The 26,448-nt window shown below is 34.4% G+C and overlaps 1 protein-coding gene across 1 annotated transcript in view; it reads right to left on the reverse strand.

The window, feature by feature from the left end:
• LOC128205241 (netrin receptor UNC5B-like) overlaps positions 1-25,036 on the reverse strand; it is a 113,154-nt gene extending 88,118 nt beyond the window's left edge. Inside the window, 1 exon segment of the mRNA XM_052906753.1 lies at positions 24,576-25,036. Coding sequence (XP_052762713.1) covers positions 24,576-24,672 — 97 coding nt within the window. The 5' untranslated portion in view covers positions 24,673-25,036.
• Positions 25,037-26,448: the final 1,412 nt, after the last annotated feature.

The following is a 26,448-nucleotide window of genomic DNA, read 5'->3' on the forward strand; positions in this document are numbered from 1 at the left end:
TAAGTAAGAAACGTTGATTGCAATTAATTGAAAACGGAAAATCATTAGACGAGCTAAAAATGAGAGAACTAATCTTTTTTACAATCGCAACAAATGTATTACATGTAATTGATATTTGGTGTAAGATAGTTCATCGGTGTAAATCATTTACCAATTATGGTGTTATTACCTTGTTTGTCAATTAGCGGTCAGCAGTGATTGAAAAGCCTGTCTATTTCTTGTTATGTACTGGGCCGACCATTACAACAAATATGGCAGACGAAAAAGGAGAAATAATACATCAAAGTTCAAATAAAGATCAGAAGTTTTCCATCAAAAATGATGTTAATGGTAACTTTACAAAATTCAGTGGGTTTTGAGGCAATATTAGGTAATAATAAATGTCTACATTTTTTTTTTACTTTCCACTGACTTGTCTTAACAGTAAAAATATATAATGGACATTCATCAATACATGAATTTACCATGATTCTTATGTAGTCATTAATTAAAACAGAATGTTAATTAGGTTTAATTACCAAAAACATGACATCTGAACTGAAAGACATTGTTTTATGATATTATCCAATTAATTATACACACCCATGTGAAAGGAAATAGTTTGATTAATAATTGACAATTATATACAAAAAACATATATTTTGAAATCTGATTTGTTTGAGGATTTTCAATGCTTTTAAGCTATTCTGTTTTTAAACAATATAAAAAATAATGGTGACTTGTCATTGATATACTGTCATAATTAAGAGCTTTCTTTTCTACCCCATTTTTAATAAGTGTTTGTTACATCAAATACTTTTCTCAATTTCTCATAGTGTTTACCATGCACCAAGAGAATCCCCAGAAATGTGGACTGATCGACTAGGGTCCCTGAGAAACAATACACACAGAGGAAATGAGGCGTGTCACACACTAGGGGGTGCTCCATTTCATGGTGAAAGATCAGCACCTTCTGAAAGATTAGAGTGTTGAAAGGGGAAATGATGGTGATGAAAATGTATGTCATAATAACGATGTCACCAACAGTTGGAAGACATTACAATAATATGATGTGAGCAGTGGGTGACATGTCACTGTAATATGATGTAAAAGAGATTCATCATCATCAGCAGCAGCAGCTACCAGCAGCAGCAGCAGAATGATTGGCAGAAGAAGAAACACCACCATCATAAAAATTAGCAGAAACATAGTTAAGCAATTGAATTTGTAGTTAACTATTACCGACAATATATCTGTATGCTGTATTTCATGACTCAGCAACATTTTGTTCATGAAGCCTGCCGTGTTTAAATCAAATTGTGTCCAATTCTAAAATGGACAGAATGATGTAAATAAAAATAACTTACACAATCAAATTCTGCCTGTACAGACAATCATCTGGATAGGTCTATATCGTTTGGCGCTTTGTATTTTATTTCACATAGAAAGTGCTCATTCTGGTTTATCCCCCCTTGAAACTCTCTATTTGTACAATATTAGGTGGTAATTCAAAATAAAGGGAGATAATCCAACTTTTTTTTTTTTCAGAATGAGAAAAACTCCTAGTTGTCTGATTTTCCAGCATAGAAATGGTTTACTTTCCTGGTTCTCTGAACTTATGGGATAGTTTATAATCCTGTTATGTCATGGAACTCTACTTGCCTGATTTGACACGAGCACAATCACATTTCCGTAATTGTCCCAGACACTCACATCTGTCTGACGTAAAGTGCTTACAATGCCGCAATTTATATTCTTCCTTTTGGAAAATTGATTCCTGTTGGTGTTTGTTCTAGTGAAAAAAAGGTCAACAAATTATCAAACAATCAGATAGAAGGAATTCAGAAGGCCTATTAAGAATATTATGTTTAACTTCAGAACTGAATCAGTCATTTTTTGTATATTATTAGAAACACATACATGTAACCTTCGGCAACTGTCATAAGCAACAAAATGGAATTATAAAGACATGTACAATATGTAAATGGACTAGTAGTTTGTACATAGTGCTACAATCATGTAATACATGTGATGATTCACTTCTAAAAATTATAAGACATGGCTCGAATTTCTCAATTTTGAGAGGCAGTCAGTAACAATCCTTGAAGGAAAGCAAACAAGCGTAAAACTTCCACCCAACGTAAAACATTATTTCCTTGTCCTACACGATAATTTTGACTAAGACAAACAGCTGACTTGTATGCTACATTTCCTCTGAACGAATTTGTTTTTAGAGAACATAGGAATCGTAAATAAACAAACATATAGGATATCCCCAATGTTAACTTCGAAAAACAATTACAGGTAAAAAGGTGCATAATTCAGGCAGAAGTGTGATGTTTATTTCTACAAGGAAATAAGTTATACGCTCTTATTTAGCTTAGAGCAATTCTTTAGCGAGAATGATGTGAAAGCTATTTCAAACAGATGTACCTAAACACACAAACTTCCGCTGAAAATAACGAAATACAACTTGGCACAAGATTATCTTTGATTTTCTTAATGCAATTGCTTACAGAAACCTAAAAAAATAAAATGTTTTGGTTTAAACATAAGGTCTTGACTTTATCTTAATTTAAAATAAAAGTTATCGCTTATATTCATACATAATTTGCGGCATGTTTAGGAACCACATCATTAAATCGGGGTGTAATGTCATCAAAAGTTTGACGCGGTTAATCGCACACCTGGTTTCTTGAGATAAAATTCCTGATCGACTGATGCTTGCACAGTGACGGGAAAATTTTGCTGTGAGTCCTTCATCAACCAGGATAGAGGATTTCAGCTCTAGTTCACTGTTTAAATATTGAAAACTTAGTGAAAGTCCACTTATTTAAGACTCGCTGACTTTGCACGACATGATATTATCGTGGTACGATGTGAATTCATTCTTGTATCACCGTTTTAATACACAAGAAGTAAACAGCATGTCAGCAAACTGATAAGATTTTTTCCCTAATTGATGTTGAGGAAATCTTAAATTAATTATCTTGTACAAATAAAGACTAAAGATTAGTTGGTATTATCAAGAAAATCACCCTTCCGTATGCACCTAGCTAAGAGGCTATGCATACACACAAGGACAACTTCAATAAGATACTTTTTCAAAATGTTTTATATTCCACCTCAAATTAGAATGGCAGCCCTTATTCATGTAAAGAACAAACAATAAAAGGGAAATAACTCTTATTTACATATTCTTATTTTGTACGAGTGTAATTTTGCATTTTGTCAATAGCTTATCAGCCTCGTTATCACATTGATGCAAATAAAGTCTACTTTTCATGATTTTTGATTTTGGTTTAGGAAATTATATCTAATAGTTGTTTGTAACCTAGTGCAGAAGCAATCACTCCCCTTTAAAATCTTTGTAATGCAGTCAAATCATTCAACAATTACTTCCCTTTATTGTGAAAGCCATTCATTAGTAACTTCCTTTGCATTGTAAATAATATTCTACAGTAACTCCCCTTAGTATTTTATATTCTCAAGTAACTTCCCTTAGTCATCTATATAAAATATTATTTGGCAGTTACTTCCCTTAGAATAGAAGATGCCACTTTTGTGTGGTCTGTGTAAGAGGATTATAGGTATTGAGAATTTACTTAAACTGATAGAGGATAATCACATTATAGCTTACAGAATTTGGGGAAAACCTTATTTCTATAGACTTTATCACTGACACAGTTTACTGACAAATGACCAAAACCTTTATTACATAACTTTCTGAATAGCGAAAAGTGATAATGTCAGCATTATTTAGTCTTGGCATAAATATGAAGGTAGTAAGTATTAGCTAAGTACAAAATTAGTGTTTACTCAAATCTGTGTCTAGATAATGTCAGGAAACAAAGACAAACATGGTGGTCAATATACAAAATCCACCTGGTCCTAGTTATCATTGTGTCCACTACTTTATCATCGTTAAAACGGTCACTTTGTCCAATGAATAGCAATTTTTGGTGGTTTTCACTGGTGGTCATATCACAAACAGTTGAGTTGGTCAGTGACTGAAATATTTTGGGAATTCAGCCAAGTTTAAGTGACCATTTGACCATTTGTTGGACTATCATTAATTGCAGATTGAGTACAAGTTTTCATTTCAACAGATGATAGTAACCAGAGCTTAGTCACTTACGATAAGTCTTCGTTATGGAAACTTACTTAACCCATAATCCAAGGAAAATTTAAAAAGTCATTTCGTTTTATAAACTGGGGTACAACTGGAGAACATCAAGAGGATGCAAACGCTCATGTTTTTTATCACTCGATATGCTTATGCTATGCATATGAGCATTGTTATCAGTAACATATGTACCTAGTTTTATGTTTAGATTTGCAAGGCAAAAACACCCAGGCTATGACAATACCTCTGCTTTTTTTTTTTAAACTGACAAAAAACAACTTGTTTTGGTGATGTTCCTTTCTATATAACCCAAAGCTCCGTAATCCAGGTGCTGACATGAGATTATCATCAACGTTGCTCACGGGCACTTACAAAATGGCCAAGGTCATCCAAACACAGCCATTTAAAAGCAATACCCCATTTTTACATTTGCTTTTCAAAACACAAAAAATAACAGTGGCTCTAGGATGAATCTTTGCAGTCCACTGAGATAAAATCGTGGCACAAACATCGTCGTACAAACATGCTTTGATGTTACATTATTTGTCCTTCCGACTGTTTGTTCAAATGTAAAGCATGAGCAATAAAAGACAATTACGAGATTAGAATAAAGCTTAAAGTTAACGTTTGACTCGGCTGAAACATCCATCTTAAAATTAATTTATGATTTGTTTTCTTCTAAATAGGTCAAACATTCTGAAATATAAATTATGAAAGAATTGCAACATTGATAAATGTTCACCTCAAATACCCTATTTGATTAAACATATTTATATTCATAAAAAGACTATGCTTTTTTCATTATAATTGTAAAATTGAGATTTACAAAAATAATTTCAGAGAAGGTTGTTGTTAAGGCTGCCTCTAAGCTTTCTGAATGCCTATAATTTCCAACCTAATTAACTTGTAATACAAACAGTTGATGATACAAAGTACTGGAAAACATTATTCCTTAATGAAACACATTGTCTTAATAACAAGAACAAAGCATAGAAATCCAGACTCTATGAAACATGAACACCATGACTGCAGGGCAGAAAACACGATACACCAGCACCCACTAGAAGGGAGAAGTTCTCGGCGTAGGGCGCGTGACACAGTATCCCCCCAGGTTTTGATGAATGCATTTTAAAGTGGGTTGAAATAATCTGGTTCCTTGGGGCTCAGAAAGTTACGCGCTATGATACCATATGGTCTGAAATTATTCAATCGATATCACACAGAAAAGGGCACCACTTCCATTTGAGGTGTGAGAAATGCTACGGGCATGATGTTTCCAGCAATGATATCATTAATCAAATGCTAACGGTCTCATAATTCTAAGGCTTACGCTCAAGTTTTTTTTATACACCTCCTTTATAAACTGAATAATTTCCATAATTACATTTCCATAAACGAATGTTCAGATTTATTGAAGTTTTGGTCTGCCGATATTCCTTGATATTTTCCTAATAAACCCGTTAAATGTTTAATAATACTTTAAATAAGTGTCACTGAAAAATGACACTTGAAATTCTGCTACAATTTTTACCCTTCCGGATGTCTGTTAACAGCTGACCTTCTTTGACACCATTGTCATCTTGACCTTCAGCCAGTGACCTTGACCTTCAATGATTGGGCAAACTGAAACTTACCTGAAAAGAGAGAAAATGTATCAAAATAACGTGGATAATTTTTTACTTTTCGCAATAAATGTGGGGGGGGGGGGCATCACCATGCAACCTACCACTATGACACACGCCAGTATCTGTTTACAATTCTATTTTATAAAAACAGCCATGTACAGAGAACAAATTATATTGAAAAAAATTCTGTACAATACAAATCCCTAAAGACAGAAAATGATGCCACTGATTCAAATGAGGTCTTTTTTGGAATGAGACATAAAATAAGGCCATTCATTTAATCTATGGAATTATATAGCCAGCTCCCTAGCTGGGGAATGCTTGCATATCTGGCTAAATGTCCAAGACCAGTAGTTTGTGGCCATTAAAGCATTGAAGCCTTTCATATTTTATGGTCACCGTTAATTAAAACAACAGAAAAACTGGGCAAAATCACAGAGTCCTGGCAACTCAATTTATACTACAATTATCTGGAATGGAGGCCCAGACTTGGGGGTAGATTAACAAGAGTGATGATGAGTCATGTTAAGAACCATAATTATGTATTATTTCTAATATCTTTAAATTCAAAGTCCAATCAATAAATCAATCAGCCCTATAAACCATAAACAAAATAAATAATTGTTGGAATTAAAAAAAAAATTGTCACAAAACAGCTTGGTAGCACAGTTTTATAACATCAGCATGCCTTTATTGATGGATTGTTCATGAACAGTATTAGTTAAAGTTCTTCCAAAAGTTCATGAACCTTAATTGTTTAGAGGTTCAAAATCTTTATGATCAAGCATAAATAGCCATTTATATAGCAAGCAGATGTATATGATTTTAATTATTGGAAGACAATATTTTTAAAAAAAATGCCAATTTAAGATCAAGCTTCTAAAGATATGAATAATTGTATCAACAATATTCTTTTATACACACATTAAAAGACATGACTGACAGGACCTCATTTCCCAATCAACGAAGGTGTCTATTTATTCAGGCAACACTACTTCCCTGGAACCATAAGGCATCCAGTTTTACAGCCCTAGTCAGTCCTACCCCCACATTTATGGCTATCCTAGGACCTAAGTGAAGCTCTTTGTTTTATCCTTATTAATAATGCATGGCGGCAATGGATGGGTTGAAGCAGAAAGGTTTTATAAGATACAAAATAAAGCGATAGATAGGACCTTTTTTGTTTTAATCCCTCTTAACACATTTCCTCAGGGTTGTTTGGAACTGAGTGAACTGGTAATCTGAATAAAACATTTGGCTGCATGAAATTTGCAAACTATGCTCTCTAAAATTGTCACTTTTATCTAAGTATGTGTTAACAATACAATGGTTCAAGGACAAGAAGAGCTACAAAAACTAAAAAAGAACTCTGACTTTCTTGGAACTACATGTACGTTAAAATGTACTCTAATCACTCAGTGCTCAAAAGTACGGCAATCGGTGAGAGAAACATTACATTTGATTGACTGTGCCTTAATAACACGCCCAATACACAAACATAATTATGTCATACCATAATGTTAAAATTATCTTTAAAACAGAAGGCAATAAATCAACAACTTGTCAAATTTACAAGTTTAAAAGAACGCCTTATCAGTATTATAAGCGCTACTTCGTTAAATATTCGATAGTACAAAATGCTATACTATGTTATGAAAGAATGTAAAAAAATTAATGTATACTTCTCAAACAAAAATATTATCATAATATTTCATTCCGATCTTTAAGACAGTCAAAATAAACAGTAAGCTAAGTATCATATTATGACAGCCATTCAGGATGTACAGATATCTTCACAAGACAATTTGTGCACACCATAATCAATGACGAAATAGTTGCAAAGAATACAAAGTTACAATATTATCTGTTAACAAAATTATCGTTAAAAAATCTGACACAGAGTTACAGAAAAGGTTCCAATATCATAAGACTAAGGCCTAGATTTTTGATAATGTGCAAAGTTGCAAAAACTAGTCAACAGGTGCCAATGCCATTTGAACGTAACTTAACGCTGGATCGATTTTGGAATTATCATAGGTATTTATAAAAGTTTGAACAAAGAAGTGTGAATATGATCACTAATTAGTTGTATCATTTTAATTGTCACTGTTTACATGACTTATAGATAATTTTATGAAATAAATGAAAGAAGGAAAGAATTTAACAATAAATTAATATTTCGAGCTTGCAAAATGCTGACACTTCCTATGATAATGTCACTGTAGTTTGACATTTACATTTCGTTTTGTTTTGACATAACAAAGGAGTCAGAAATAGAAATATCAATTCACATGTGCAAAACATTACACAACGATAAGTTAAGAACTTAAAATGGCCATATTGCTCTGTCAATGGAGTATACATAATAATTTTGAACATATCAAGTTGGTACTGAAAAAAGTATCACAAAAAGCGTCATGTGTGTTTTCTTGTAATAAATAACAAAAAGATAGACAACACTGCACAAACCCCCATTTTAAACAGCCATATCTCAGCCATGTGTTATGTATTTACCGACATGTTTAGTGATTTTTATGGCAAAACAAGTTTGGGGGTTTCATAAATCCTCTATTTTATGATGACTTTATGACATGTACAACAATATACAAGCATGAAAAAAGATGCTGCAGTCAGTTAGTGTAACTGGAGCCCGCCTTTTAATGTTCGTTTCACTCTTGTTAATGAAAACCCACTGATAAAAATCTCATTTTCTATACAGATCGGGTGTCAAAGGGATACCCTAGTGTTGTTGTTTTTGCACCTGACCATCATTATCACTCAAATACAGGTCCTAGCTGGTATATGGAGACACAGCCAGTAAAAATGACAAATATAAGGATTAACGCTAAAGTTAGCCTGGATGAAAGTAAACATGAAATGGAGCTCGATCCAACAACCCCCAGTACACCAGCAATTAAGCACCATGGACAGAGTCAAGGGTTTAGTTGGCAGTTAGCAAGAAAATTTCTTATTAAAAATGCACATTAAATAGTCTGTTGCCGATGTGGTCACATATGTGCAAAATTCATAGCAGTTCTTTATACACATGTGTTAGCTGCATATAAGCAATTCAGATGTCAAATTTTTCATGCAAGCTATAATGACCATACCACAACATAAATCACCGTTGACGTATAACAAGACAGGCGATCAACCCTCGTCAACCAACGTGATTTATCTTTCCTTGTCGTCATGACCAAAGAGGACCACCTGCTTGCCGCCTATTTGTATAGGTATGCATTATAGCAACCATTAATTAATGTTATTAATTAGAGTAGTGGATAACTGGACAGTTGTTTGAAAATGAATGACCTATTCATTAATAAATTAACATGTACATATGCAGTTAAGAGCTGTTTTAGACTTTAGTTGGGACTAGTTCACTAAATAATCATTTTTTTAAGTCAATCTGTAAGATTCAGAATAATTTAATATTGCAGACAATTATTATCTCCATATTGTACAGATATTAGACATTGCCAATTTATGACTAAACCGGATCACAGGCAACCCCACACTATACTGTCACTGAAACTATGACTTAATTATCCCCTTGATCAGTTTAACACAGTGTGCCCAAGGACATTGGTCGAACATAAATCTAATTCGGCAATTAATGTCCCCTTTCTGGACAGTCCACACAAGCCAATGTCCGTTGTCCACTGCTGTTGATTTATTTTACTATAACAATGATCGTTTTCTCTAATGGTTATGGGAAATGTTGTTTGGTGTCTAATTAGAATGATAATGAGTATGGCCATACTGTTTTGGTTTCTGAAAAATAACAATTGAAAACATCATACAAGACTGAAGAGAATTGAAGTAGACAAAGGTGCATGATGAACATGAAACATATATATCGGTCAGCTCAGCTTTTTAGTGATAATGGTCCAATTTGGTTATAACCTGGTAACCCTCTGACACTATCCCTTTCAACCATAAGTGGGAATCTAACCTGGTAACACTCTGACACTATCCCTTCAACCATAAGTGGGAATCTAACCTGGTAACCCTCTGACACTATCCCTTTCAACCATAAGTGGGAATCTAACCTGGTAACCCTCTGACACTATCCCTTTCAACCATAAGTGGGAATCTAACCTGGTAACCCTCTTGACACTATCCCTTTCAACCATAAGTGGGAATCTAACCTGGTAACCCTCTGACACTATCCCTTTCAACCATAAGTGGGAATCTAACCTGGTAACCCTCTGACACTATCCCTTTCAACCATAAGTGGGAATCTAACCTGGTAACCCTCTGACACTATCCCTTTCAACCATAAGTGGGAATCTAACCTGGTAACACTCTGACACTATCCCTTTCAACCATAAGTGGGAATCTAACCTGGTAACCCTCTGACACTATCCCTTTCAACCATAAGTGGGAATCTAACCTGGTAACCCTCTGACACTATCCCTTTCAACCATAAGTGGGAATCTAACCTGGTAACCCTCTGACACTATCCCTTTCAACCATAAGTGGGAATCTAACCTGGTAACCCTCTGACACTATCCCTTCAACCATAAGTGGGAATCTAACCTGGTAACCCTCTGACACTATCCCTTTCAACCATAAGTGGGAATCTAACCTGGTAACCCTCTGACACTATCCCTTTCAACCATAAGTGGGAATCTAACCTGGTAACACTCTGACACTATCCCTTCAACCATAACTGGGAATCTAACCTGGTAACCCTCTGACACTATCCCTTTAACCATAAGTGGGAATCTAACCTGGTAACCCTCTGACACTATCCCTTTCAACCATAAGTGGGAATCTAACCTGGTAACACTCTGACACTATCCCTTCAACCATAAGTGGGAATCTAACCTGGTAACACTCTGACACTATCCCTTTCAACCATAAGTGGGAATCTAACCTGGTAACACTCTGACACTATCCCTTTCAACCATAAGTGGGAATCTAACCTGGTAACCCTCTGACACTATCCCTTTCAACCATAAGTGGGAATCTAACCTGTAACCCTCTTATGCTAACCTTACAACCATACTAGGAATATAACCTGGTAACACTCTGACCTAACCATTCTAACATGAGTCGGGTTCTCACCTGGTAACCCTCTGACACTGCATGACCACTCGACCATGAGTAGGGTTCTAAACTGGTAACCCTCTGACACTGAGCCACTCAGCCATTGAGTGGGACCTAATTTTTAACCCTTTGACACTAACCACTCAACCAGGAGTGGTGATCGAACCCAGTAGTCCTTGTTTTAAAAACACTATCTTGACCTAATTAGATCAAAAATCGCCCAACAAACACTGCCCTATTATCCTATTTGGTAACCCAATAAGCAATATATCTTCATGATTGATTTATTAATGTTAGGGTTTCCTCATTTTTCATCAGAGAAGTTTTAAACTGTTCTCAAACATCAAAAGGTAAAATCAATGAAAACACTTTTAAAGGTAAATTTAAGGATTTTTCTTTAATCTCCTTTATCCCAGAAACATTAAACAACAGAAGGAATGTATAACACCTGTTTAATATATTTTTAACTTTTCAAGCTTTTATAGCCAGAAACTTAAATTAGGTTTTATTTCTGTTTAAAGTGAAAAGGTATTAATGACATGAGAAATGAAAGAAGGCAAAGTTTAATTGGTAATTTATGAAATGCTTCAATATTTTTGTTGTATTTTAACGACTGTCAAATTATAAAGGTTAACGATCAAACAATTGTAATCCAACCTAAAATAAATTGATAATGGTGTGGCTTTTTTAGATCACAAGGAAAAGCCCCATAAAATATTTACATGTTATGGAGAATGTTATACATATAATACTGCAGCACCAAGTCGTCTACAGAATATGTTGTTGTTTTAGAGTTTTAATTTGACTGAGCAACCCGGGGCGTATCCAGAATTTAATGACATAAGGGCATAACTTAGGGGTGTAAGTTTTTGGACTGTGCCCCTCTTCCAAACCAAATTTATTTGGTTTAAACTGTAAGGAGAGGGGTTTGGGGGAACTGGTCTCAGAAAATTTTACAGTTTCTGTTCGGAAATGGTTCATTTTTGGCATATTTTATAATCTGTTTTCTCCTATTTTGAAATAAAAAGTACGCTTGGAGGCTTTTAATTACCCCCCCCCCCCCCCCACCTCAAAAAGCAGAACTTAATCCATTCCAAAACAACACACAGTGCTTCCTTCCCTTTGCATTATCAAACACTGCACTTGAAAAGGGAGATAATATTATGTATAGGAGTTGCATGAAGTGATTCTACACTGGTTCAGAGGCCATCTTCAGTTGTTCCCAACACAGTCATCAATTGATGGTAGTAATTGAAAGCCATTTCTTACCAAAATGAGCAAATGTTTGATTTTATAACAATATTCAGGCATTTTAAAGCCTATTTTCACCCCTTCCAACCGTCATCTGTAGCCTTGTCTGCTCGCCAATTGCAGCTGCACTAAAATGGCTTACCCTTGCCAAGTGTCCAATCGTTTTTAAACTCCAAAAGAAACATGAGTTTGCAGTGACTGCTACAATTACTCCCAATATATATATGGGGCAATCCGAACTCTTCCGCCATTTTCCATAAAAACCAACCTCGGATGTATATGGACAGTTTACAATGTCAGACTTCTTTACATTTAAATACGCCTGCAAGTCGACTGCATAATAATTTCAATTCTACTGTTAAACCTTAGGACTTTGCTCTTAGAAATATTAATTTTTGATTCAATGATACAGTCTTATCAATTTTAACTTAATAATACAAATTACCTGTTAAAACACAACAATTAATTAATATTATTATCATTAGCTGTTACAATCTACTTCTATTGATGTCTACCAGCGTACATCCAAGGTTGTCTTCAAAGGAAAACGGCCAAGGAGTTCTAATAGCCATATGGGGATGATCCCACCATTGAGCTAGCTTTATAAATGCAGAAGAGTACGGCCCCCTCAAAGGAAGGGTCAAGGGTTTGATCTCCGCCAAAGCATTTTGAGCCTTCTGTTGCAATTTTTTTTCAATGGCAGACAAAAAATCTTTCAATTAAACATAAAGTGTTCTTCTCACTTAGCTTATAAATTAATTAAGAATTGTTTTCATCTTGCAATGGAATGAGTTTGGTTGAAATTGAAATACCAATAAATTAATTTGAAAAAAAACAAAGTCCTTGAAAAATAAATTAAATGGTTCTATTATAAAAGAAATTAGATTATTTTTGCCTAAGCACACACAGGAATAGCAGTGTCATGCAATTTAAGAATAAATTCTTCAGGCAGATAATCAATTGTTTTCAATTTAACATTAAGTCAGAGTCTATCTGTCATCTTTAAAACATTTCACGGAAGGCTATGTTTTGTTTTAGAAAATATTCTATGAAAACTTCAGATTTTATGAAACTCAGACCTTCTATATTCAGAAAAGGAAAGACGGGGAAAATCGATAAATAAATTAAAACAATTGACTGTTGATTTGTTTATATTGCTGTAATGTTTAAGAAGAAATTGAAAACCATTTTGATGAGTACTTTCATGTTGAAAACGTGACATTCTTGTAATTGTAAAATCAATTTCTAGATGGGAAGAAATGGAAACTGATAGCTACCAAGATATTTTCTAGAGGTGTTTAATTTGTGAGTTGTCCTATAGTTAATCAGTTGGTGTCCCTGTGATAATACAGGAATGATTGATATTCTCACTTATCTAAGAGGTTTCTTTAAGGAGGCAAGAAAAAATATCTTTGATTTTAAGTCCAGCTTGCTGAGGCAGCTCGTGGTCTTTAAGATGGGTAAGGTAGTGATTAGGGTGGGCTCGGGTGTTGGGTGGGCCTGGGTGTTGGGTGGGCTAGGGTGTTGGATGGGCCCGGGTGTTGGTTGTGGATGGGGGTTTTGTTGTTGTTGTTTGTTTTTTTGTGGGTTTTTTTTAAGTGATTTTTTTTGTTGTTGTTGTTTTGTTGTTGTTGTTGTTGTTTTTTTGGGGGGGGGGGAGATTGAGCATTTGGGATAAGATCATGGAGTTGAGAGTGGGCAGGGAATGTTTGGATAGGCAATGGGAGGGTTTGTCCATTTTAGAATGTCTCTCATACTGTTGCCATTAATTTCTATTACATTTTTGATCCAGTAGGTGGTTTAGGGTCATTGCAATGTGGACTGATCCGGTCTTATATCAAAGGCCAGTGTCATGTGATCTGGTGGATTGTTCAATAATTCATGGTCAATTCCAGCTTCTGTGTCAAAATCATCATGGAACTTATTATCGCTAAGTACATTATGTTGTCTTAAATTTAGAATAGATCAGTAATGGTGGAGCACCGGTCTGACTTAATGCAGGCAATTCACTCTTAGGGTCTTTTGTTTGATCCCCAGACAATGGTTAATTGCCCTTAACTGAAACTTATAGGACCATCATTAATCCATTGTCAAATCAGTAATATATTTTTTAAAGGTTAAAAATTTAATGTTCTTCAGCATAATTTATTTCTTTGGCCTTTTCAATTAATTTTCTTGCCTGGAATAGAGCAGTCCTTTCTTCTTGCAAAAATCTTTAATTGTTTACCTAATTAATGCTTAGTGAATTGTAATTACTATCTCATGATTATTTTCTCAATAAATTAATTACTTAAGGACGAAATGCCAAATATGTTCAATTGTTTTATCAATCAACTTGTACTTGAAATAATTAAAGAAATACTGCAAAGCAAACATTTTAACAGGTGGGAAAGAAGAAGTTCTCGCTCGATTTTGTTAAGTTGACTGAATTAATTTCAAGCAATGATGAACAAACAGAATTTCTATAGATTTGTTATAGGGCAGATCCCTTCCCCCCACTTTTGGTACACCATATTCAGAGTTTTTTTACAGTGTACAGTGTACTTGGAACTCAATGTGGTTCGTGGTTTGCAGAAGCTTTTTGTTTTATTCATTTTATTCAGTACACAGACTCATATTTAATATTGATCTGTTTCGCAAGATTCAGGTGAAAAATAAAGGAGTACTGGTTACTAATAGGGGACATACTCCAGACTGCAAGCCCTAAGATCAACCCTTTTCAATCCATTCACACAAATCACAACTCGACAATTTCGACATAAAAAAAATCCAAATAATTGTCAAGGTAAATTCAATTGAGTGATTTATCAAGCAGGTGTTTTAAGATGATTAAGTGTCATTTGCTTAAAAAATCACATTTGTCTCCAAAAAAAGGACATTCTGAAATGAAACCTGTTGTAAATAGTGACCTGTTATAATTCAAAAATCGATAACGATTTTCTGTTCATTTCAGTCAAGAGTGATCACAACTTTTGAGCGTAAGTGATAACTTTGGTGAAAAGGCTAATGATTAATTGGCTACTATCTTCGAAAGTTTACTCTATGCACCTGGGGCATAAAACTCACTCCTTAAAGAAATTGTAGCAACGCGACTATGTCGTTCACAAATCTAAATGGAAAACACTGATCCGGCAAATGGAAAGCAAATCGAGAGAAGATTTAAAATACAATAACTCAAATTTGCTTAACACTAAATAATTACTCAATCATTGCGATCAAGCTCGCATGAGTACAACAAATTAACCCAACGTTATCAGAACAACTTCCAATGCATGAATATATTCAAGCATCTTAAATTTTATACCAAATTTACCCAAATATATGAACCCTACATATTTAATAAGAGAAAACAAATCCTTTTTTAGAAAGTCTGACTGACAACAAAGCATGAATCATCAATGAATAATTAAAACATGCAGCCAGCTAACTGAATCTTAAACAATTCTCTCAGACGCAACCTTAAAACCATTTCACTAAATGTCGTCAAAATGTGCAACCAAATGTTTTTATCAGCAATTACTCATAACATATTAGGATTATAAAGCATCAAGCGGTTTTAACATTCAAATAATTCGAAAAAAAATGCCAATGTATGCATGTGCATGCAATGTGAATATGCGCCACATGTCTCCCAGTTTGAAACCATAATGTCATTTCGCCATCCGCTGGTCTTCCATAAATTGTGGACGGCAGCCAACATACATAGCCTCTCAACTGAATCCCAAAACCAGTCAGGTAATGGGACTTATCCTGCGGGAATTCTTTTTATTCAAACATTTTGATATTAAATGCACATACATTATCGACACACAATTGTGAAATACGAAATCATGTGTCGGGTGATGATTGTCATTTCAAGCTTTTATAAATTTTAGACTATTCAATCAAATTAAACCTAAACAACTGCTATATAACACTGAAACCCATGATGTGATGTCACTTTTGACATAATTTATGTTTTATGCCAGTGTCTATTTTAGTTTTTGATCCCTGACATGAGCTGATTTATAATAGAGAAGGCGGTCTCCTAGTAATTTACATGTGGTGATAGAGCGTTGGAATAGAATAAATTAAACCCTCTGTCAATTGCTTCACATTAGTTCTACACTTTTTTAATACTTGATGCTGTTAACAACATCAAAAGTATGTATGCAAACAAGGTCAACTTGGACCAGAAAATAATTCAAATTAATTCATGACCCGCAGCAATCACTTTGTTGTTTAAATAACATACAACCCCTGTGTTTAAACATTCTGACAATTTTAATAAAATACCTGGCCGTCAACAGGTGACGAAACTTGAGATGATTTATGTTACGAAAATTAAATATTTACAATAAGCACAAATCATCGCACAATTTAACTGCATTGCCCCGATGGTACTTCTTGCTTGATTCCACGTGGAGGCGAACAATTGTGGTGTCAATGTTCTTCTATGATATGGGAAACAAATGACCGCAGGCATTACATCATAATTTTAACTAAGACATTGGACCCTTCTATGGTGGTCCTATAACTATGCTACATGCTTAACCATAAATAAGGCATAATATTCCCATGAATTTCATAACATAAAAATATTTTGGCATCTGGCTTGGGAAAATATTCTGCAATGCCTGTCGTGATGCGAAATTTATTAAATTACAACAAAGTATAATTTATGACATTACATAGCTAATTGACGCTAGTTGAAACTGGCATACGCTATTATAATAAAGTGAGGGAAAGACAGAGTTTGCATAACAAAGTAAGCAGGAAGTACTACTACAAGAAACATAAGTGATCAATGCTCATTGCAGTTGACGTTCGTCACTTAAGAGTGTACGCTTTCATACAATATTGATATCTGGATTCAGGCTAATCAATAAAAGGCAAAGTTTAAAGAAAAAACAGAATATACGACTAGCCCCTTATGAATCATTAAATCATCACTCTCTGTAAACCTGACATAAAATACTGACAGAATATTCCCTACTGTTATTCTGCATGCATGAATAACAATTGGAAATCATTTTTAAATTGTCAAGACAATTTATGCTGGCAATTTCTGATTTGCTTTTTCAATCAAAGGGAGAACACCCAAACATGACTAGGAATGCAGAACTCTTGAGAATTTTATTGTATTGGTTTCCAATAATTCAGCATCACTTGTGAATATAAATGCAATAGCCTGAAATTGTATCATAGAGGCTTAAAAGTTATCGGAAGTTTTGTGAGCTATTAACCTTCTCCTGATAGCATCTACAGTTTTATTCACCTCAGCATCAAAAAAAAGTGAATAAATCTAATTGACACAAATAAATAAAACTAAGGATTAAAAAGTTTAACTTGATAAAAACTCCTGATTATGACCTATTGAGGTTTTTGTTGTCTCTTTAGCTGCTTCTTTACAAAGATGCATAATTATCAACATCAACACAAGTGATTAGGCTTCCAATACAGGTTTATGCAAGAAAAATTATTTTAATGCGTTATAATGTTTACTCATTTGACTTATATGATCAAGATAAAAAAGGTACATGATTTAGGTACAGACAAAAAGATATTAGTGATGTTTTACCTTTTTTTTTAACCAGAGAATTGTCGGCAACGAAACTAGTATATAAAAAAACACATTTATATTGGTTAATTTTTTTTTTTAATCTGCACCAATACCTTACCCTTTTTTGATTTTAAATATTTAAGTCAAATGAGTAAAACAAAAAATTGCAAATCAACCTTTATAATTATTGTGCGGCTTCAAAAAGGATTGCAACTTCAATCAAAGACAAATACTGTGGATAACCAATTAGCCAACCATTGCAACCATAATAAACCCTTTCCAAACCACACTTTACTTTTTAAATCTGAGTAGAACTATGAGGTGACCAGGTGGCTTAACCCAGGATCCTCCTACTGAGAGCCACTTCACCATAACAGTACATTACTCCCCATTATATAATGTAGCAGACAACAGATGAACAATTTGGGGGTCTATATCAGGGACAAACTTTCTTACTGATAGGTTTATCACGATAAATGTACACTGATAACTCGTAATTCACTTTGCAGCTTTACAAAATTACACAAAACTGGTTGTGCTTGCTATTTGTGTCAAATCTTTAATGGAATTTAATGAAAATGCTTAATTGTGACAAGCTTGATTTATATTTATTTAAAGACTTGGGATCAGTGTAAACACATTTTAAAACATTATTTATACTTTTAAATACCACAAATTTATCAAGACCTGCTTATGTACAAACACTTGCATGGCAAGTTCTTTATCAAACCTGCAGAATACCTTTAAATTCCGCTGTCAAATTTATTTCTCTTTTTAGGACACTACTTAAGCCTTTTTAAAGTGATAGCTCTTATCTCATAAATAAATGTAAATTTGTGCAGATAGGGAAATAGATTAAACACAGAGAGAGGTATTAAAATAAAATAGAAATGCAAAATAAATAAATAATAAAAACACCGAAATATATTCACTGCATCTTATTCACTTGTGCTAATTTTTCCCTGTAAAACATTTTAATATGGAAAGGGAGACTAATCCTGGTTAACTCCAAACAATAACTATGTCTAGATGCAACAATTATTTACTTTCAGGTCAAAACAAATGCACAGGTATAAGAATAAATGACAATTTAATTTTATTCATTATTCAATTGTCTTGTCTGAGTTAATTTGCAAGAGCTTTAAGCTACAATGCAAATTGAGTCATAATTTCATCAATTAATTATTGTAGATAATGGTAAATAGAAGTCGCATTTCAAGGATGAAGTAAAAACAATCATTTGTCAAGCCTAGTTAATGATAAGAACTTATAAACATGCAATTCCTGCCTGACTTTCACATCTTTCTGTCTTGCCGAAGTCTGTCTAACCTATGTCTGCCAGACTGCCTATAATGGTCTGCCTTTCTGTCTTGCCAAAGTCTGTCTAACCTATATCTGCCAGACTGCCTATAATGGTCTGCCTTTCTGTCTAACCTATGTCTGCCAGACTGCCTATAATGGTCTGCCTTTCTGTTTTGCCGAAGTCTGTCTAACCTATGTCTGCCAGACTGCCTATAATGGTCTGCCTTGCCAAACTCTGTCTAACCCATATCTGCCAGACTGCCTATAATGGTCTGCCTTGCCAAAGTCTGTCTAACCTATGTCTGCCAGACTGCCTATAATGGTCTGCCTTGCCAAAGTCTGTCTAACCTATATCTGCCAGACTGCCTATAATGGTCTGCCTTGCCAAAGTCTGTCTAACCTATGTCTGCCAGACAGCCTATAATGGTCTGCCTTGCCAAAGTCTGTCTAACCTATGTCTGCCAGACGGCCTATAATGGTCTGCCTTTCTGTCTCATTGTCTGTTTATCTAACCTTACCTCTGCATGTCTGCGCTTCTTCATATCATCGCATGTCTGTCGGTCAGTCTGCTCTACACTGTCTGTCTGTCTTTAACTGTCTTTCGCTGTCTGTCTGGCCGGCTTTTTCTGTCTTTCGCTGTCTGTCTGGCCGGCTTTTTCTGGCTTTAACTGTCTTTCGCTGTCTGTCTGGCCGGCTTTTTCTGTCTTTCGCTGTCTGTCTGGCCGGCTTTTTCTGGTTTTAACTGTCTTTCGCTGTCTGTCTGGCCGGCTTTTTCTGGCTTTCGCTGTCTGTCTGGCCGGCTTTTTCTGGCTTTAACTGACTGTCTGTTTCTTACTGTGTGTCTAGCCAATGACAGTTTTTAATCTGTCCGTCTGTTTTATGTTTGGAAAATCGTCTTTTCATACTTTTAAATCTTTTCACACAATGAAATGAGATGGATTTTTAAGTTATTTACAGTACATTACAATAAAGGATTAAACTGAATGCTCTGCTATTGCCATTAACAACAACATTTTGGAAATGTGTGTAATAAAATCTAGCTCTGATAATTGCAAAAACATCTTAAATTTGTCTAGTCTTGCAGCGAACTGCTCAACATGAACAAAATCTGGATCACTGGGATGCTTTTTTACTTGAAAATCTGAATTAAACAGATGACTTCCAGTGAAGAGACGGTACCGTTACTAATGAATAATATGCATAAAACAAAGCCAAAATAATCCAGACAAAATGGGATTCACTCAATCTTAATTACTTTCCCACAGATTTGAGTTTAAATTTAATGAAATACCATAGATAATAAAAATTCTTAAATCTATTTATAAATTTAAATGTTGGCAACTGCATGTGGCGTAACTGAAATGCATCTGCGTCATGCAAATATGTGCCAGTTGAGAATTAAAAACCTGCCACTTCCAAATTTGGCCCTAAGTCACGATAAAAAATATAATTAAATTATTTTACCAACTATCATTCATTTTGCAATTTTAATCTGAAATCACAGTATAAAAGCTTCCATCTCTGAGATTAATGCGAAGGTGTATAATGGAGATTGTCAGAAATGCCAGTCTCGAAGGAAATCATATCAAATGCACCAAAATCTACAAAATGGAAATCTTTCTTTATTTAGTTTTCCCTTTTCCAAGAACTCAAGTCCCTTGCTGATAGCATAATTGATTAAATATCAGATTCTGTTGACAAATTTTGATGTGTCGGACACATCTCAAGGGTCATTGATAGAAAAAGATGGCATGACGCTCATGTTATTTTTGCTGACACCACAGATGTATATTAAAAAATCCAATTCTCACTAGGCCAAAAAAAATGGTTTGGTTAGAGATACATCCTTTTTTTAAAACATACATAGGGTAGGTTGGCTTTAAATTCATTGTTTTATTTTATTTTATATAAGGCTTGATATAAGTATGTAATTGTCATCATTACAGAATGGTGTTCAAGAAATCTTCTTAAAAAAATATACATAAATATAATAGGTGAAATAAATATTCATGTTTGGTTTAAAGATTTGGAATCATTTTTCACCATTTCATTTTATTTTATTTTTTTTCTCTCCGTACAAAAATAGTTAGTAGTTATATAAGAAGGTTGGTCAGGTAACCCAAAGTCTAATTTGCAGATGACATATTCAGGCAATTTAAGAAATTCTTTAAACTACATTGTATAGTTGATTTTAAACTATAAACCCGTATAATTTTTTAAGTTTTTAAAGGCCATCCACACTTATTATTTAGTTTGACATACGTAGATGCATTTAGAGCCGAAACCTGATAAAATCTTCTTTCGTAAAATTTGCTCAACTCCTAAGTCCTAATTACAACATAACATATTGCTAAAGGATGTATGTCTTACACTTGAAAAATGGTTTTCCTCATAACTAAATGAAACATGAATTTTTGAAACATCTTTTGGGCCTTCTCCACCAACTTCTGCACTGTGGCAGGCGCTTAATATTTCTTTTGTTTTCCCTTGTTTCCATGTTAAGTGACACACTTGTTTATGGTTTAATCCAGCAGAAAACTAGGAAATGATCAAAGGGCCAATAAAACATAAACATCTCTTATATTAAAAGTCCCAGCATTGGATTTCGTGCAAATCTACCAGCATCAAAGGCTGTGGCAATGTTTTTATTAAACTCAGCTTTTAATATTTGCTAATAAGCAAATTAAAGAACAAAAGCCAATACAATATATGATTTTTGATTCAGGCACTAACATTAAAAGGAACACAATCACATATATGATCTTGAAAGCTTGTGAATTTAACATGATTGATTAACAAGAGATGTCTAGATGCTTAATACTATTTAACTCTTTTCAGCAAAAAGGGAAACTTTTTAATTTTTGAATACACAATTAATCAACAAGATACATCAAAATAAGTATGAAAATTTGACATAAATATAAATCAATGTGAATTTATACTTGAATGAATACATCAGAAATTCATCTTACATCGGAACGATCACACAGGATTGACTTGCCACAGGCAACTATGTTCAGTCATTTATAATAGTACTTTTATGAATGTTTGAACAGTAAAATATTAATTTGACTTTTGTGTCGTCTTAGTCATTTTAAGCTCCTATGGATCAAAATATTGTAAACAGCAATGATGATATTTAAATGTCTAAAAATATTGCGTAAATTTAAAACTGTCAGTCTGCTGGTGTCAGGACGTCCCTCTGCCTGTCTAAAGCGGTGCCTGTTCACCTGCCTACATGCCTGTCTGACTTTATCTACTTACTGTCTGTCTTTTGGTGTTTTTCTGTCAGTATGTCTGTCCAGCTGTGCTTTGCCTGTGACTTGTGCAATCTGTCCGTGTCTTGAGGTGTCTGATCATATGTCTGTTTCTTGCAGTGTCTGTCTGTGTTTTGGGCTGTCTGTGTTTTTATTAGGATGTCCGCCTGTATGTTTTGGGGTGTCTGCCTGTCTTTCTGTCTGTCTTTCTGTCTGTGTCGGGTTCTTGCCAATGTCTGCCTTCCTGTCCGTCTGTAGGTATGTGTCTTTGGGTGTCCCACTGTCTGTCTGTCTATATAATGCGGTGTCTCACAAGTCTGGGGCAGTCTGTGTTTCTCTGTCTTGTGGGGTCTGTGAGTGTCTTTATGTCTCTTGCAACAGTCTTGGTTTGCCAGGGTGTTTCCGTCTTGTTGGGTCGGTCTTTATGTCTGTATGTTTTTTTGGGTGACCATGAGTCTCTCTGTCTTGTGGTGTCAGTCTGTCTGTGTGTTGTTCTAAGTATCTCTTTGTCTCTGTGTGTCTTTGGTGTCTGTATATATATCTGTATCTTATGGTGTCAGAGTCTGACTCTCTCTGTCTGTGTATTGCATGTATGTCTGTGTTTTGTGGTGTCTGTCTTTTTGGGTATTGCAATGACTGACAATGTATTGTGGTGTCTGTCTGTCTGCCTGTGTGTACGTAGTCTCCATTGGTCAGTCTGACATATACCTGTTAATTTGCCTTATGAAAAAATCGTAAACAATTAAATGCCATTATAAATTACACTTCAAATTTCATTGATTACGATATGAACAGAATCATAAAGTTATGAGATCATGATATTGAGACTAGAGCTAATACTCTGTGCAACGCGTTGTCAGTCGAGAACATTTTAGCCATGATGTCAGGTTTATCTTGATCCTTTTGTTGTGATGAACCCTTATCTGAACGAAATGTCACCATTCTAAACTGTGGTCAAAACTTTTAAAATTTTACTGTGGTGTTCATTCTGTTCTCATGGACTAAATTTTTGCCAAAAGTTAATAGTAAATTTAACTGACCTATTTGGTTATAAATAGAACTTTGGACATAAGAGAGTTTTTCTGGGTTATGTTTTAAGTTGATAAATTAGTGACAATCATTTTCATGGATGAAACAAATAAAAAATATATCAAATATTTGTTGTACAAGGGTTAAGTTAATTTTCAGTGGTTAGAAGGAAAAACAAAATTTTAATCATAATTATGTAAAAAGTTGCAATTATGCCATCAATTATCTCTCTCTATTGCTGTAAAATGGTACACAATTTTATTTTCTACAAATGTGGGTTCAGCCTAACGTGGAAGTTTTATTGCCAAATTAGTGCACTTCTATGAGAATTTGAAATGTTTATCATAGAAAATTTCTCAACTGCTAAATCCTTAGCATAAATTACACAATATCCTTTACAATTTTTAGACACTTGTGTTAAGACATCAGATGTTCAGTAATTATTAGTTGTTTACAACCACAAATGGGTAAAAAACATGTTCATGTACAACGCTCTGTCTTTATATTCACAGATTTGAAGATTTCAATCAGACAATAGGGTGAATAGGACAAGCGGAAATACTGACAAACACTGTACAGCACCAATTATCAGCTAATCAACCCATAAAACAATAAAACTCTATAACAGACCACCTGATCTGATATTTAGCACAGGTGTTTAAATTCAATATTTGATACTGTGACCAATGTCCAAAAGTTTTAATCGACATATGAGGCCCATTCACATAAATGAGGTTTTTTTTACTTTAAACTTTGTTGAATTAGGTGAAAATGTCACTTCTATCAAGATTGCCCTTTCATTGCAAAAAAAGACTGTGTCTTTTTTTAATTTTCACAATGTCATGTCAAATTGAACAGAAACTATTAAATGAACCAAAAACAACATTTATCTAAATATGTGTGCATCTAAGCTGTTTCACTAATTAAATGATGACTTATGGCTACTGACATTGGGCCGATTGTTCACAAACTTTGTTAAAGTTAACAACATCGTTAACAGCATCATTGTTAACTCCAAACAGTGAATTATTCGATGATAATTATTGCATGCTCATACATTAAAAAAACACATACAGCTAAAACTGTTGTCCGGGACTTTGTTAGAAATTATAAACAGCATATAACAATGTGTACATATATGTTAAAGATTTGAAAGTCAACAAGTATGACACTAACAACATTATTAACTTTTACAAGTTCTGAAACAATTGGCCCATTGGTAAATTGCATTTGATGTCAATCCATATTAAAGTGAAGAATCCAGTTTCATTGAATTGTTCACCATTCAAGGTGCATGTATTACTTCCAATTTATTGACAATTGGTTTGTTTGATTGGTTGATCGATCGATTGATTGATTGATTGATTGATTGATTGATTGATTGATCGTTTAAAAAAGTTGCAGCGTACCTTTTACATGCAGAACGGTAATTCCAATCACCAACATGGAGAATAATCCTCGTAGAGCCCCACCCCCAGGCATTTCAGCACGCGCCGCACGAGACATCGTACACGTGCGTTAGTTCCCGCCAGTAAATTCCATGGAATTAGATCCAAAGCATGAAAACATACAGTACGCAATGAAGTCTTGTTCGTCACACTTAAAATGTAACTGTTAAAAGAATAAATCCAAATTCGATCTGCTTAGGGCCAATTGAACAATTTGTAGATAAACTTTATAAACAACAGTAACATTTCCGAAATGGAGTTGACATGTCGTGCGCAATGCGATTATTTTACTCACAACTAATTAGACACCCCACACACGAATACACAACCGTATGCTAATCCACTAATTTCCAAAGCAAACCTAAAACAGTATCCTATACACTTCGATACTTTATCCCGCTGTGCTAGCTATACAACTCACAATATTGTGTTTTGATAGCATTCAATTTTGTGTTGACTTATTCCCATTCACAGGCCACAGCGGAACGGCATTAAGCTATGATTGACAGCTGCAAGTCAAGTGTACCTGCTCACTGAATGGTTGATTGACATTTGGGCACGCCTCATAACGGCGCTGATTAATAATTGGGGAGGGGCTTGCGAATGTCTGGTGATAAACCGAAAGTAGATTTTTTTGACATACCCTGGTAGATAAAATAATAATTGGCACCATTTAATCTAGCTCCGTACTGTTTGATAGTCAAATCATTTTCTGCCTTTTTTTCTTTAGCATTCACAATATTTAGCTTTTTAATATAATATTTATAAAACAAATTATATTATAACGGGGACTATATCTGAGGAAAAAATAAATATTTCATTCTGTATTTTAGTGGAACGATAACTTCAATATTTTAGATGTAAACATTAAGAGACTCGTTATTCATATAATATACTATTTTTTTATTTCTTCAAATTATGTTGAATCATAATTAAATGAAACAAAAGAGTGTCAACAATTTTCAATAATTATTAATTTTCATTTCTTTTAACCTATGTTGGTTCTCCGGTTAGCGGACACGCTGCACGCCCAGGCGTCCCGTATTCGATTCCCGATCGGACAATCGGGTCCAGGATCCCCCTACCCCCACCAAAACCACCACCACCACACAAGACCCCACACCCATCGTGCCAAAGGGAGTGATTAATACAATGTTGCAATAACATGTTTCACAGTCGTTGAAATATAAATACGTTTGAACGGTTTAACTTATGTCAACGGTATACTAACTCCACTGTAATTGCACATTGTAGATACGTTAAACATACACATAATAAACATAAATTGCTTAGTGTCCATGACCTACATGACTGATATCAAACAGACTGACCAAATCAAATTAAACTGTCTATAAATTTACAACTGTCATAACGCATGTCATTTGCAGCTATAAAAATTAGTTTCAATTAATTTCAATTATCGTGCAATTGTAAATTCGGCCACTTGGCGGGTCTGAGGACCATAAACTGACCCTAGCCTGGTCCCTTAATTGCTGGTCAAACACTTGAGGCCCAGTTGGTACATCAGAACGGGCCTCACACCATCGGGGGTCCCAAGCGTGCGAATTTCGAAAGATATTGCTGAGTGGCATATTTATATGGTTTTAATTAAGAAAATACTATGACACAATAGCTTGTCTCGTGCCATTGTCCTGAAACTTTCCGTCTCTCTAATTTGAGATTATTTTTTAGTTTCCTCAAACTTATTTTATAGTATTCTTAGCATAAAATTACCTGTTTTAAAGATTAGTTTCGCTACGAAGTAGAAATGCATCAGGGGTTTTATTGGGAATATTAAACGATTTAGCAAATAATTTATTTAGTAATAAACATA

The sequence above is a fragment of the Mya arenaria genome, chromosome 2, assembly GCF_026914265.1.
Source record: "Mya arenaria isolate MELC-2E11 chromosome 2, ASM2691426v1".
Taxonomy (NCBI): Eukaryota; Metazoa; Mollusca; class Bivalvia; order Myida; family Myidae; genus Mya; species Mya arenaria.